This window comes from Gallus gallus, chromosome Z, assembly GCF_016699485.2.
Source record: "Gallus gallus isolate bGalGal1 chromosome Z, bGalGal1.mat.broiler.GRCg7b, whole genome shotgun sequence".
NCBI lineage: Eukaryota > Metazoa > Chordata > Aves > Galliformes > Phasianidae > Gallus > Gallus gallus.
In genome coordinates, this window is record NC_052572.1 from 50714517 (window position 1) to 50727603 (window position 13087).

General features: G+C 37.9%; 1 protein-coding gene across 11 annotated transcripts in view; it reads right to left on the reverse strand.

Annotated features, from left to right (window-relative positions):
* Positions 1-248: 248 nt before the first annotated feature.
* The window catches only part of PAM (peptidylglycine alpha-amidating monooxygenase), a 129190-nt gene continuing 116351 nt past the window's right edge, over positions 249-13087 (reverse strand). For 9 of the 11 annotated variants that reach the window (XM_040656383.2, XM_015280468.4, XM_040656384.2 and 6 more), the window contains 6 exons: positions 10969-11087; positions 7896-7995; positions 6496-6549; positions 3028-3231; positions 1542-1598; positions 249-1084 (listed from right to left, as the gene is read on the reverse strand). In XM_040656383.2, the coding sequence (XP_040512317.1) occupies positions 903-1084; positions 1542-1598; positions 3028-3231; positions 6496-6549; positions 7896-7995; positions 10969-11087 (716 nt within the window). In that variant the 3' untranslated portion in view covers positions 249-902. The remainder of the gene's footprint in view (positions 1085-1541; positions 1599-3027; positions 3232-6495; positions 6550-7895; positions 7996-10968; positions 11088-13087) is intronic. The other 2 variants (XM_040656387.2, XM_040656382.2) reach the window with 1 other exon arrangement.

Genomic DNA, 13087 nt, shown 5'->3' on the forward strand with positions numbered 1-13087 from the left:
TGGTTAAGCTTGACTTTGTGCGTGTATGTAAATCGTGACAACAGCGAAACGAAAAGCCCAAAAACAAAGAAACCACACCTTTTGACACAGCAAAATATTTTCCATCTTTCACACAAAATAGCACTTTTTCTCCTCTGGTAGAAGACATTATTATTTTTACCTGTATTGGCAGGTCTCTGTAACTTTTACAAAAGTTGTATACAAAAAGCTTAAAAGCATGCAAAAATTCCAGAGTACGCTCAGCCAGCTAATGCTCTGCGAACACTTTATTACACAAATTACATTCAGTTCCTGAAAATAGTGTTCTAACAGTGATACCATCTAAAAATAAGACATCCCGGAAACACATCAAGTCAAGAAGAAAAAACAATTAAATAGATACTTTTTTTTTTTTCCCCTTCAATGTAATATAATGTTAGTGATTTTAAAAAAATAGAAGAAGATTTAGCAGCTTCATTTTCTTGTGGCACTGTATTTTCTCTGTACTGCAACAGGTTAAGGACATGGAAGAGGAAAGGCACAAAAAAGAAATTGGCAACTGAATATTTATAGGAAAAATACTTTCTCGAAGCAGGTAATACAATTTATTTACAAATACAGAAAAGATCCCCAATTTGTTATGAGAAAATACTACTGCTTTAAATCAGTGCTGCGATCATAAGACGACTGTATGCTTTATTAAGATGGTCACATAAAAAACAACAGCACTGATATGGAACTTCCATACACTCCTCCACTTAAAAAGAGAACCAAAACCAAACAAAAACTAAAGAAACCAGTGTACAGCCCCACACAGACTAGTACAGTTTACAATTAAATACACAAAATCTTAAACGTGCTTAAGGGAAAAGGAATCTGACATTCTGGGTTGAATCATATAATGTAGAACTCAAAGGCTGTTTTCAGGAAGAAGAAAGTGCTTGTGGGGGTGGAGGCGCCGAGTACTCTTCTTCTGAGTCTGTGCCATCATCTTCGTCTTTTTCTTGATCGCTTCCTTCAGTGCTGAGTCGGTCAAACCCTTTTCGGCTGTAGCCCTTGTGACTGGCAAAGAAGTTCCCAAGGTTGAGGCCACCACCACCTTTCCCTGTGGGAAGGAAATCACTGTCAAAAAATTGCCTTAGTGTGAGGGGGGGGAAAATCAACATCTACCTACACAGTCAATACTTCTTTTAAGGAGTCCTTCTAGAAAGTGTTCTTAAAGATCTGCACCAAGAGCTAATTATACAGATGATGGAACAGGAAGGAAACTCATCTTTGAAGTTTCAAATACTTATTTTCAGCAAACACTGTTTCATTAGAAGTCTTTATGCAGGCTGTCTGCACCCCTACTAGACTGTCCACTGTCCCAAAGCACTTCATTCTATTCACCAGATGCATTATTAACAGATTCTGGTCTTCCACGTCCTTTCCAGTGGGCAGATACAGCTGGATGAAGGGAGTTAGAAAAGACATTTTCCCAGAACTTTCTCTGAGAAAGTTCCACTGGAAGTTATCAAAACCTTCATCTACTGGGTGCTTAAAAGATCTTAGATGTTACTTACCTCTAAGTCTGCCTAAAATTCGGCCTGAATTTGAGTCAAGTTTGTGCTCCCCATCAGCTGGAAAATAACACAGATTTCAAAAATGACCTTAAAAATTACATTCTATGATTCAGTGATTATTTCTGCTTTTTAACACAGAGCACAGACATTGGACACATTGATTGGGAGCACCAAAGACACTGAATTTTCAACTTCTCAGTTAAGGTGAGGAGTGATAATCATACCATAAATACTCAGTGTACGGCACTTCAGCCATTGAGAAGATTTCCACGTAAATTACTTCTGGGAATTTCATTCCTTCAAGTGTTCACTTCTGTTACCGCCAAGGATTTACAGAAAGGACAAGAACCCCACAGTTTATAAATGTGCACAACCAACAACTACACTCTGGCACAGGACAAAATACAGCTTGACATTTGCAGGTGGCACAGTCTGCCTTTGGAGATTAATGCTTTCCAAAAGACAGTGATGTGTTAATTGCTTCGGGTGTGCTGGAACCAACCCCTCTCCCCACAAAGAACATCCTTGTCCCTGGTAAATCTTCCAATCCTTGATCTCAAAAAAAAAGAAAAGCCATAACCAATATTGCTCTATGTAATCCTTGTATTCCATAAATCTGCGCAGGAAGTTTACTTTTACTGGTGTAACTACATTATGCTATTTCACTGCTCGAACCACTATGGAACACAAAGATGCTGCTACGCAATGCAATCACTGAGAACAGTAGTGCATTATTCCAGTGAGAGCACGCTTGGTGTGCCATACACGCCTGAACACAGAAAACAGTCAGAGGGAGATTTTAACACATCAAAAGATGATATTCAATTCAGCAACAGAGTAAAATCAGACTGCTGAATGGCCCACTCTTTCATGCTATGTCTGAGCCAATGGCAGAACCATCATTTGCCTGTTCCATGTATGTTTTCTTTGCTTACTGACAATACCTTCACAAAATTGTTTATGCCATGCAAAAAAGAAAAAGTGTAATTATCAAACTCCTACTACAGACTATCAGCTTCTCAGAAACAATGCTGTTATATAATATGAATTAAAAACATATTTAAGTAGCACTGTAATCACAAGGCAAAACTCTCAGAGCAATGAATTAAGGTGTATTGTGGCAATGCGTGATCATGCATTTGTAATACCCACATCCCTCTGTTCTCAGCAATATAAAGATCCCAAAGTGAAAATCAAACTGCACTTTTAGTAGACTCTAGCCAACAACATGAACACGCTCTTGAGACCAATTAAAGGTAAGCAATGGATATGTATGCTGAAAGGATGGTGGCTTGAGGTGCAAGAACAAATTTGGGTGTCACTGCTATATGTGCGCCAATGCTTAGTTTGCATGCAACATCACTGAACCTGCATACAAGGGTAAAGGGAGACAGCACACCTCTCCTCACACTCATGTCCCTCTATGTTCAAAGATGTGCTGAAATGGAACCATCAAAACTTGTTTTGTACAGTTACTTATGGTTACCTCCATAGACTGCTGTCTTCCTCCAACGAATAAATACTAAAATTGCCAGCAGGACAACAACAGGGATAATTAGAAGAGTTGTAATAAGAACAAAGGAAACTCCAGTGCTCGCTTGTCGAACCAAATGGTGTTTTTCCTGCTTCTTTAGAGGGTCTGTTGGTTCTGGGTTGTTTTTCAATCTGGCTTCTACAACTGTTTCTGATGCTTTAAAAAGAAGACAATTTCAGTAAGTAATTCATAAGCATCAAGCAACAGAATGAGGAATTAAAGAAAACAACCACTAGAACGCCTGAAGTGCTTAGTGACAAGGAAACAAAAGGCAAATGGAGACATAATTAGCTCTCACTAAAGAGGGATTTCATCCTCCAGTCCTGTCTGGGTGCAGAAAATTTTCCTTCCAAATGCTTACTTCTAACCTCAGAGAAGAACAATGTAAGGCAGAGATTAAGAATGATAGCACTCTCCAGCAAGAATGCCTTTTTCTTTTCTCAGAAAAGTGAGGTGCCAGGCAGGGTTTTGCCTTTAATTAACTGATTAATTAACTTTAAATATGGACAGATCCTGAAAAAAAATTCTGTTTTGCAAATAAGCGTATCTCCTTTTGAAAATAACTTTCTCACAATAAATACAGAAATCTCATATGGTTGTATTACACAGGCAAAAAAAAAGATAGCATTTAAAGTTATTTTCCATAAACTTGTGACTGAGGGTTACATTTTCAGAACTGCTGTGCCTCATGCAAGAGCTATGGCTCTGTGAGGAGCTTTTGAAAGCTTTATCCAGTCATTCCCAACTATTTCCTGTCCACCTACGCTGAGAAAAACAGTTTCAATAAAATCCTTTACATAATGTATCAAGTGCATGAAAGACCATGTACTTTATGCTCTTTTTTCATGACTAAAACTGTCTAGCTACGTTATTTTAATCTCTAACTGCTTGTCTAAAAAGGTAGCTACATCACAAAGATTGAATAAATTGTGATTCTATTCTGTATCCAATTAAAAAATGATCTGAATGAATAGCAGACACTTCAGATTTCAACTAATGTTATTAGAAAGATAACCCACTCTCTGTTCAAATAGCCATGAACTACTTTTCCTACCTGTATCCTTGCCAACCTCTGAGCAATGCTGCAGTTCTCCGAAAAAGAGTGAGAACACACAGCATGTGCTGGACAACCAGCTGATCAGCTCCAGCCCTCATAAAAGGCAGGTCCTACTTAACCAACCCAATCTCCTTCTATTCCATGATCAAGTGATCCACCTGGTGGACGAGGAAAAGGCTGCTGATGTGGTCTACCTTGATTTCAGCAAAGCCTCTGACGCTGTCTTCCACAGTATTCTCATGGAGAAGCTGTCAGCCTGTGGCTTGGACAGGTAAATAATCTTTGCTAGGTAAAGAAATATCTGGAGGGCTGGGCCCAGATAGTGGTGGGAAATGGACTTAAATCTGTCTGGGGGTAGGAAGGCCCTTCAGGGGCATCTGGACAGGCTGGATGGCTGGGCCAAGGCCAACTACATGATGTTCAAGACCAAATGCTGGGTCCTGCACTTCGGCCACAACAACCTCAGGCAATACTACAGGATTGGGGCAGAGTGGCTGGAAGACTGTGAAAGAAACTAACCTGAGGTGTAGGCCAACACTCAGCTGAACATGAGTCAGCAGGGTGCCCAGGTGGCCAAGAAGCTCAGTGGCATCCTGGCTTGCATAAGAAACCGTGTTGCCAGCAGGAACAGGGAGGTGATCATCCCCCTGTACTCGGCCCCGGTGAGGCAGCACTTCAATAGCTGTGTTCAGCTGTGGGCTCCTTACTACAAGACAGATATTGAGGTCCTGGAAATTGTTCAGAGAAGGACACTGAAGCTGGTGAGGGGTATGGAGCATAAATCTTGTGAGAAGCAGCTGAGGGAACTGGAAATGTTTAGTCTAGAGAAGAGGAGTCTCAGAGAAGACCTTATAGTTCTCTACAACTGCCTGAAATGAAGGTGTTGCAAGGTGGGGGTCAGTATCTGCTCTGGCATAACCAGCAATAGGATGAGAGGGAATGGCCTCAAGTTATGCCAGGAGAGGTTCAGGTTGGATATTAGGAAAAATTTCTTCTCCAAAAGTGTGATCAGGCACTGGAAGGGGCTGCCCAGGGAGGTGGTGGGAGCCACTGTCCCTGGAAGTGTTCAAGAAATGTTCAGATGTGGTACTATGGGACATGGTTTAGACAGATAATTGGACTAGGTGATTTTGGAGGTCTTTTCAAAGCCTGGGGAATCTGATATTCTATGATTCTATATTTTCCCTCTAGAGATTCTTACTTAAGAACTGTTTCTTACCCCTTGTGATACTATTTCAATATTCTCTGTAACATCCGAGTTGTCAGCTAGCATGGTATCTACCTAAAAAAAGCTGAAATACCTTGACACATCCCTAGATTATTTATTCTGTGGATGCTTCCTTGTCAGCACTTCCCCTACTGAATGCTTCAAGAGTACTGATGTAGAGATCTGATAGAGATAAAACAGGATAACTTCTCTGACAATAAGAATTTCACTGCTTTGTAATGGCCATCTACTTTTTTTCTGCTACATGTTGCATTTGGCAGTTGAGATCTTTTAGTACATTTCCCTGTCTGCAAACACATGCATAAAGTAAAGCAAAAAAGTACTGAATCCAACCAAAGGAAACCAAATAAGAACAGTCGAACATTTAATAGAGCTCTCTTAGCTGTCAGGCACTATTTTGCTAAACAAAAAATAAACTTTTCCTCTCCAGCATAAAAGTCTATAAGACAGAAGATTAATGGTTAAAACTACTTTTCATCTTCATGAACTACTATTTCACTCCCTTCAAGCTTATCTACGTACATTCCCTAATCCCCTCATACTAAATTTCTACATTGTCCTTTTTTATCCCGTTCCCATTCTGATAAAATAAAAGCAGTAAGTCTAGAAAGAAATAGATAAGAATACAATGAATGATTTTTTTTTTTGATATATGATGCAACCAAGGAGACTGCATGCTGAAAGGCTGTGCAGAAAGATGAACCAATTGCTGTCCCAAAAAACCGTTCTTTGTTGGTTGAGGATGGTAGAATAAGGAGAAGGCTGCTGGGGAGCAACTATCACTGTTATGTTTCAGAGCTATTTCTGCACCTAAAGATTCCAATCTGGACCAAAGCAGACAGTGATGTGAAATTAAACCCCTTGTTAAATTTTCATCTTCATGCTTGCGAGCACATGTCATTACTGAAAATGAGCTGCTGACTGGTTGTGAGTTAGTGCCTACTAAGTAATGTGGTTATAAGATGCTTTCTCTTAATTTCTGCACCAGCTCATTTTATCAATGAATATTATTTATGAAATGGTGGTGAAAAAAACAATCAAACTAGTTAACATTTTTTTACTCCCGTTTGGCAGAAATGGACACAGTCTACATGAAAATTGTGATTCCTTCAGTTCCATTCAGGATCAGACTAACCTTTTATTTCCTGCACCTCAATACCAGCCTTTTTAACTGACCGATGTTCCATTTCTGTAAAACAAAATCATTCTTCAGGACAACTGACATTTCAGAAGGACACTCAGTGACATTTTCCTGCTAGCTTTCTCAAATATACAGTACAATCCTATAGTAAACAATCCCATTAGCATTTGAACTTCAGAAAGTAGAGTCAATACAAACTATTCAATAGCACACAAGGCCTTAAAAAAGAAGAGACCTCGATTCATAAAAAAAGTATTTGCAATAATTAATTCTTAGGCTTTATGGATATGTGCAAGGCTTCCAGGGAGTTCTACAAAAACTAACACTGCCAATTACAACACAAACCATGACAGATTAAAGACTGGTTGAACCAGGACTCCTTAGCTACTGCAGTGCTATACTGCAGCTTCAGCCAAAAAGAAAATAATAAGGACTTTCCTCTCTGAACGTGTAAGTGATGAAGAACTCAATTTGTTCTTATTCTCAGATTTCTTTGTATAAAAGCCTAGAAGTGTTCTTGTTCAGGTTACTAGATGCAGAAAAAAAGGAACATCCATTCAGACTTAAAATTTATCTGGTCCCGTTTCCTTTTACTAACAGCATCTGATACCAAGTGCCCCATAGGAAAATCCATGAATTATAAACAGACAAATGTGGAGTAATTGGCTTAGTCAGAAGTTCATTTATAACAGCAGACTGTTGCTGGTTGTCTACCACCCTGAAGCCCGAAACTTTCTCTCTCTCATATATATTTAATACAAGATGATGTAATGGTATATTATATTTTTGTTGACATATGATATATTATATTTTTATTCCCTTGAAGTTTATTCATTATCCTTACATATCCTTATTCCATTTATTCTCTTCTCTGAATCCTACTAAAGTGATGTCTGACTAATAATACCTCTCCCCCTGACGTCAAGCTACTAGGTTTGGGGGTTACTAGATTGAAATTGAGAAATATTTCTACTTGATGGGAATAGAACTTCAAAGGATGCTACATTCATATTCCAAACAAATGAAAAGAAGTTTAAAGCTGATTCATGATTTCATTTCAGCCCCAGAAAGTTTTCAAAGGAAGCAGTGGACTTGTCAGCATATGACACACAAAAACAAAATGATAAAAGTTATACTTTTGTTTAAGCACACACTGACATAATGAGGGGCAGATATACCAATGGGCAAATGCATTTTGATATCTCCTCATATATACAGGACTCCCCCTTAACAGAGCATACAGTAATGCTGATGAATGTTCTTCTAACAGAACTTCTGTAGGTAGAGCATTTTGTGTACTGAAATCACTGTGATTAAACCAGTAACAGATAAGTGGTATGTATCTGAAAACACAAAATGTCAGGATGTGACATTAAGAACAAAAAAGAACATACTTTCTGTGGATGCAAACTTCCACACTGTTCTGGCATGAACATCTCCAACAAATACTGTCTTATCTTCTGAAGCAACAATATCATGCGGCATCTCAAAGCTCTGTGAAGATAAGCAGCAACAGATTACTCTTCAGTGTCTACACATTCGTGAGGCCTTTTTCACTCCAAAGGCTGAGAATGGTAATATCTAGTTCTTAGACTAGAAAACATGGCAGGTCTAATGCAAGTGAAAGGAGAGGAATTACACCTCTATTGTTTGCTTGCCTTCTCCAGGGATAACATCAATGGAGATTATCAGATACATTAATTCTTAACAATTCATATTTATATTCTAGTACTCAATTTTATCTAGTGAAACGAGATATTGAAAGGTAGCTTACTGAAGGTGGACTTTTTGGATAGCATCATATGGCTACCCCCAGTGTATACTTGCATTTCCTGTTTTTTAAGCAAAGGAAGCAACCTTGATGTTCTTAAGCACAGATTCTCCAGATACAACATATCAGCACGTACATATTCAATTAGCATAGCAGCTTTAAGCATTGGCACTAGATCACTCATCCTCCAAGAAACCTAGTGAAGGTCTGAGCTAAGTGGTTCCTTTTTCAAGGAAGCATGTTGGCATGCTGTGCCACTGTATCATTGCTTACAGATTTAATGTTAGTAACAGCTGAATATAGGATCCCATTTTGCATGCTAGGAGTGTGATGAATGGAAAACCGTAATTTCCCAGAGAATATATATGATTTTAGTGGAGCACACTATATATATATATATACACACACATATATATACATATACATATATGTGACAGATAGGAGACATATCAAAATACGTAAAAGATTTGAATTATTGTTTAGAATGATTATTAAAGGATGATATTGCTTATTATCATACATTTATTATGTTATCTTAAAATATGAATGGCCTGTCAGTCCTAACCATAAGATGTACAGACAAGTGTGAGGCACAAGCGCTGATCTGTTTGAGAGAAGATAAAAATAAGAGGTGGGTAAACAAACAGTGCCAAAGATACTAAGTCTTTCCAGAATGGGCTCCTCCACATGGCTTTAGACTTCAAATTAACTTCTTGACCTGAATCACTGTCCTTGGTTTCTGCAACCTGATTAAATGAAGAACTTCAAGGAGAAGCAATATACTGCCACAGTGCTGAGGATGTTCCAAGGCAACACCTACTCTATCTGCAAATTATAATTTATATACCAGAGAAGAACTAAAAATTATCTGCCACTGCTTTTAATATATGTCTCTTCCCAGCAATTATTACTGTTCCCCAGAGTAAAACGTTTTAGGAGTAAATGGCAGTTCACTTTCCTAGCCCTGAGAAACCAAAGAACCTGTAATAAAAACTGGGAAAAGGCAGTCTCTTTGTAGAAGCATGTGCTGTTCTCTCCTAAATGCCTTTCCTGAACATCTACTATATTTGCCTGGACACAGGGAGTTAAAGATTCCCCCCTAAAACAACATTCTTAATGTATCGTTTCTTTTACAGATGACTTAGGGATACTCCAACTTGCATCAGCAGGCCTTGACTCAATCTAGAACTAATTTCTTGACAAGTAGCACTGACACATTAAGAATTTTTTCTTCCAGTGAGTAGCCTGGAAAATTGAATACGGTGAATTTATTTATCACGTCAAATTCTGTTAAGTATTCTATTTTAAATGTCAGGACTGAAAACTACATCCTTTACATACTGCTAACACAACAAATTGTCTACTGAAGAAAGAAGCACCCCTCTCACTTCCCCCCCCCCAAAAAAGTACCACCAAATCAACTACCACCAAAAACATATGAAACCAGAGAAAAAATCATCACTAATCCTAAGTCATGTTTCTTTGTGTGTAAAGTTTCTCATAAGCCAAATGGAATGGAAGTAATTAGGAATACAGATAATACATACTAAAAATTTCAGTACAGTCATCCTTTGAAAACATTACTGAGAGATTTCCACTACTTTAATTTTGTTTTTCATAAGCTTCCTTAGTGAAATTTTTCCCAGATGAAGAAGCGTGTCTATTTCACATATGCTTTTATAAAATTTTATATGCACAAAAACAATTCAAAAGTATTCCAAGATTGAATTTGGAGTATTTTCATTTATTTCACTCAAGATTTTCCTAGGATAAAGACTGATCTTAGATCAAGTTATGAAAGCTGGATACCTGTTCTGTTGTCTGGAGACAAAATTCAAGTACACAGTGATTTTTCCCAAGGATCTGTAACTGCACAAATACTTGAAACTATCTATGATGCACTGATTCTCAAGACAATAATGAAAATACCTTAGCAATTATAAATGAACCCACTGCTGAAAACCGTTAGATAAAAAAAGCCCTCAGAAGGACTGCTGATGTGCTAACGTTATCACAAAATTCCCTATGTGTGTTTATATACAAATAATGAATCCTAATTACAAGCCCACATATTTAGTTTTTGTCAGTCTGGAGGCAGCACAGCAATTTGCTATACTCAGGAATAAATCTCTCTCTCTAGTATCACTTGAAACTGGACTGCAAAATCAGTGTACAAGCTAACTAGGAATGGGAATCTTGACATTCATTCCTTAGTCTAAGACAATCTACAATCAACAATTTTACTTTACTTTTTTTTTTTCATAATAATGTATAAAGACAACTTAGACTTCACACTAATCTTCGGCAAAGAGAGGATGTAACCATGATGTTCAATTTTATTTCTGCTTAGGAATACCATTTTCTTCCTGACGTATTACTAGCATGTAACTGTATGAATATTTCTGGACCTTGACTTTTCTTTTGCATTCGTTTTTAGTAACTTTCTGCCAACGATAAAGTAAACTTATCTTAACTGATGGTGTTAAGCAAAGAGATCACACTGAAGGTAGTATAATTTTTGAGTATAACCTGATATTTTAGCTTTCTTACCGAGCTTATTATGAAAAACTCCTTTGAAAATCAAACATTTGAAAATATTTTCTATAATAATCTTACAAAAGTTGCGGAAGTAGAACGTTGTCAACAATCTCCTAAACGTAAATATACATAACCAGGAACTCTGTACAGTACCTTACCTTTCTAAGTGGAATGAAAGTATCAATTATCTCTCCAGTAGAGAAGTTCATCACAAATCCTTGCACTGGCTCTGACTCTCCAGGATAAGGCATTCCATTAACTGCAAAGAGCAGACCACCTGCAACAACATTAGATTTTCTGTAACAACCCACACATTGCAAACTGCAGTGCAGATCAATGATAACAGATAGTATTCATGAAAAAACCTGCCAGACAGACTGGCAGAGACAGAGGTAACTCAACAGGAAACTAAATAAAAATAGGGAAGTTAAGTAAGGTGTCAAAGGCAAAAGTTTGTCATTTAAGAGCTGGAAATGTTGTAAAAATGACAAGAATGAAGAAGGCAGTATTTTACAGGTTGGGCAAACAAAAACAGGAATGTAAAAGCGTTGAAAAAAATCAAAATGAAGCTTTGCTACGGATGTTTACTCTGGTAATACAAAGTTCTTAAAATGAATTTAAAACAGAGAATCAATTAGGCAACCAGTGGGACCACAAGAATGTGAAAAAGGGAGCTCAGTACCGGTTACTTCTTACTGTTGAGTATGCTGGGGAGATTTTGAGACACAAATTTTTTAGAGCAAAGATGTCAGAGAAGCCAGTTCAACTTCAAGGAGATATACAGAAAGCTTTAGAAAAGTTGGAGGTTAGTTAAGACTCTAGGCATGGATGCCATCTACTGAAGTTCAGAAGGAAGTACGATGTGAAATTAAATAACTCAAGCCAAACTGAGTCATCTAGCACTGCGAACAGCCACACTTCCAAGGGACTGGAAGACTGCCAAAACATTTCCCATTTACAAAAAGAAGTCAAAAGGAGTGCCTAGGAAAGACAGATGTACATATCTTCATTCCCAGTAAGAGGGTAGAACAAGGCTGGTGAGTGTACAGGTAAACGTGGCCTGTTGGAAACAAGTTGGCACGGCTTCTCAAGGGGAAAATTCAGCCTCATCTGATTGAGAAGAAAAATCACACAAGTAAAGGAGACTCTGTTGACATACCCGGGATTTTAAAAAAGTCTCTGACAAGGTTGTACATCATTAAAGAATCAGAGTTGTCACCATTATTGAGTGAAAGATCCACTAATGAACAGAAAGCAAAGGCCAGAGCTTAAAAGTCATTTTTCAGGACAGGGAAGTCTGAGAAGTGAGATCCCTCCTTCAGAGATCAGAGGCAGAAACAATTTCATTAAATGGTCTTCAACAGTGATGTAAAGAATAGGGTTGAACAGTGACATCTCCCAGACTGGGGAAGAAACTAAATTCAGTGTAATAGTTATATGTCTTGATATCAAGAGCATCTGGAAAGACTTTTTGTTAAGAATAATTGAATTGTCAAACAGACGGCAGAAGAGCTTCAAAGACAACTGTAGGGTGTTGCTGCTGTGAGGAAAAAAAACCCTAGATCTTATGTATGTGATGCTTAGATTGGAACTCACAGTGACAGCTCAAGATCAAAGTGCCAACAACAAAAGGTCTCTGAAATCTTTGGCTGCATGTGCAGTGGCAGTTAGAATTTCAAAAGAATGTTAAGCAACAACAGGGAGAGCATTAGTAAAGGAGGACACAAGTTTGCCACTAGGTAAGAACTTATGCCGACATGTTGAAAACTGAGTGATGGTTAACTGTCTGCATCTCAAGAAAGTATTAGAAAAACTCACGGGCCAACAGGTTTGTAGAGAGGTACTATGAATACAAAGTCAAAAGTTATCACCTGCCGCATCTAAGACAAAGTAGTTTTGGGTGTGTGGGGAGAAAAAGGAGCAGACTGCAAAATGCAGTCAATTTGCACTCCCTCCCTAGAATGCGTCTCCTGCTGCCACTGTCAGAGACAGTAATGGACTTTACACAAGAAGTATCTCAACTTGTACAGCATTTCTTAAATTTTTGGAAAATGAAACAGAGGTAAACTCAGTATTAAATCCAATATCAACTAGAGAGTCAGGGGTCAGACATTCCAAAATTCCTAGTCCAGTTCTTAACATTTCCATTACCTTTGGTACTGGTATTAAAAATCTGACTAAAAACCTTAACACGGTAACTGGATTAATCATCACATTTTAACAGTAGATCCTACAACTTTTAAATTAGAACTATTTGCTTTCAGATCTTTTGTTTTA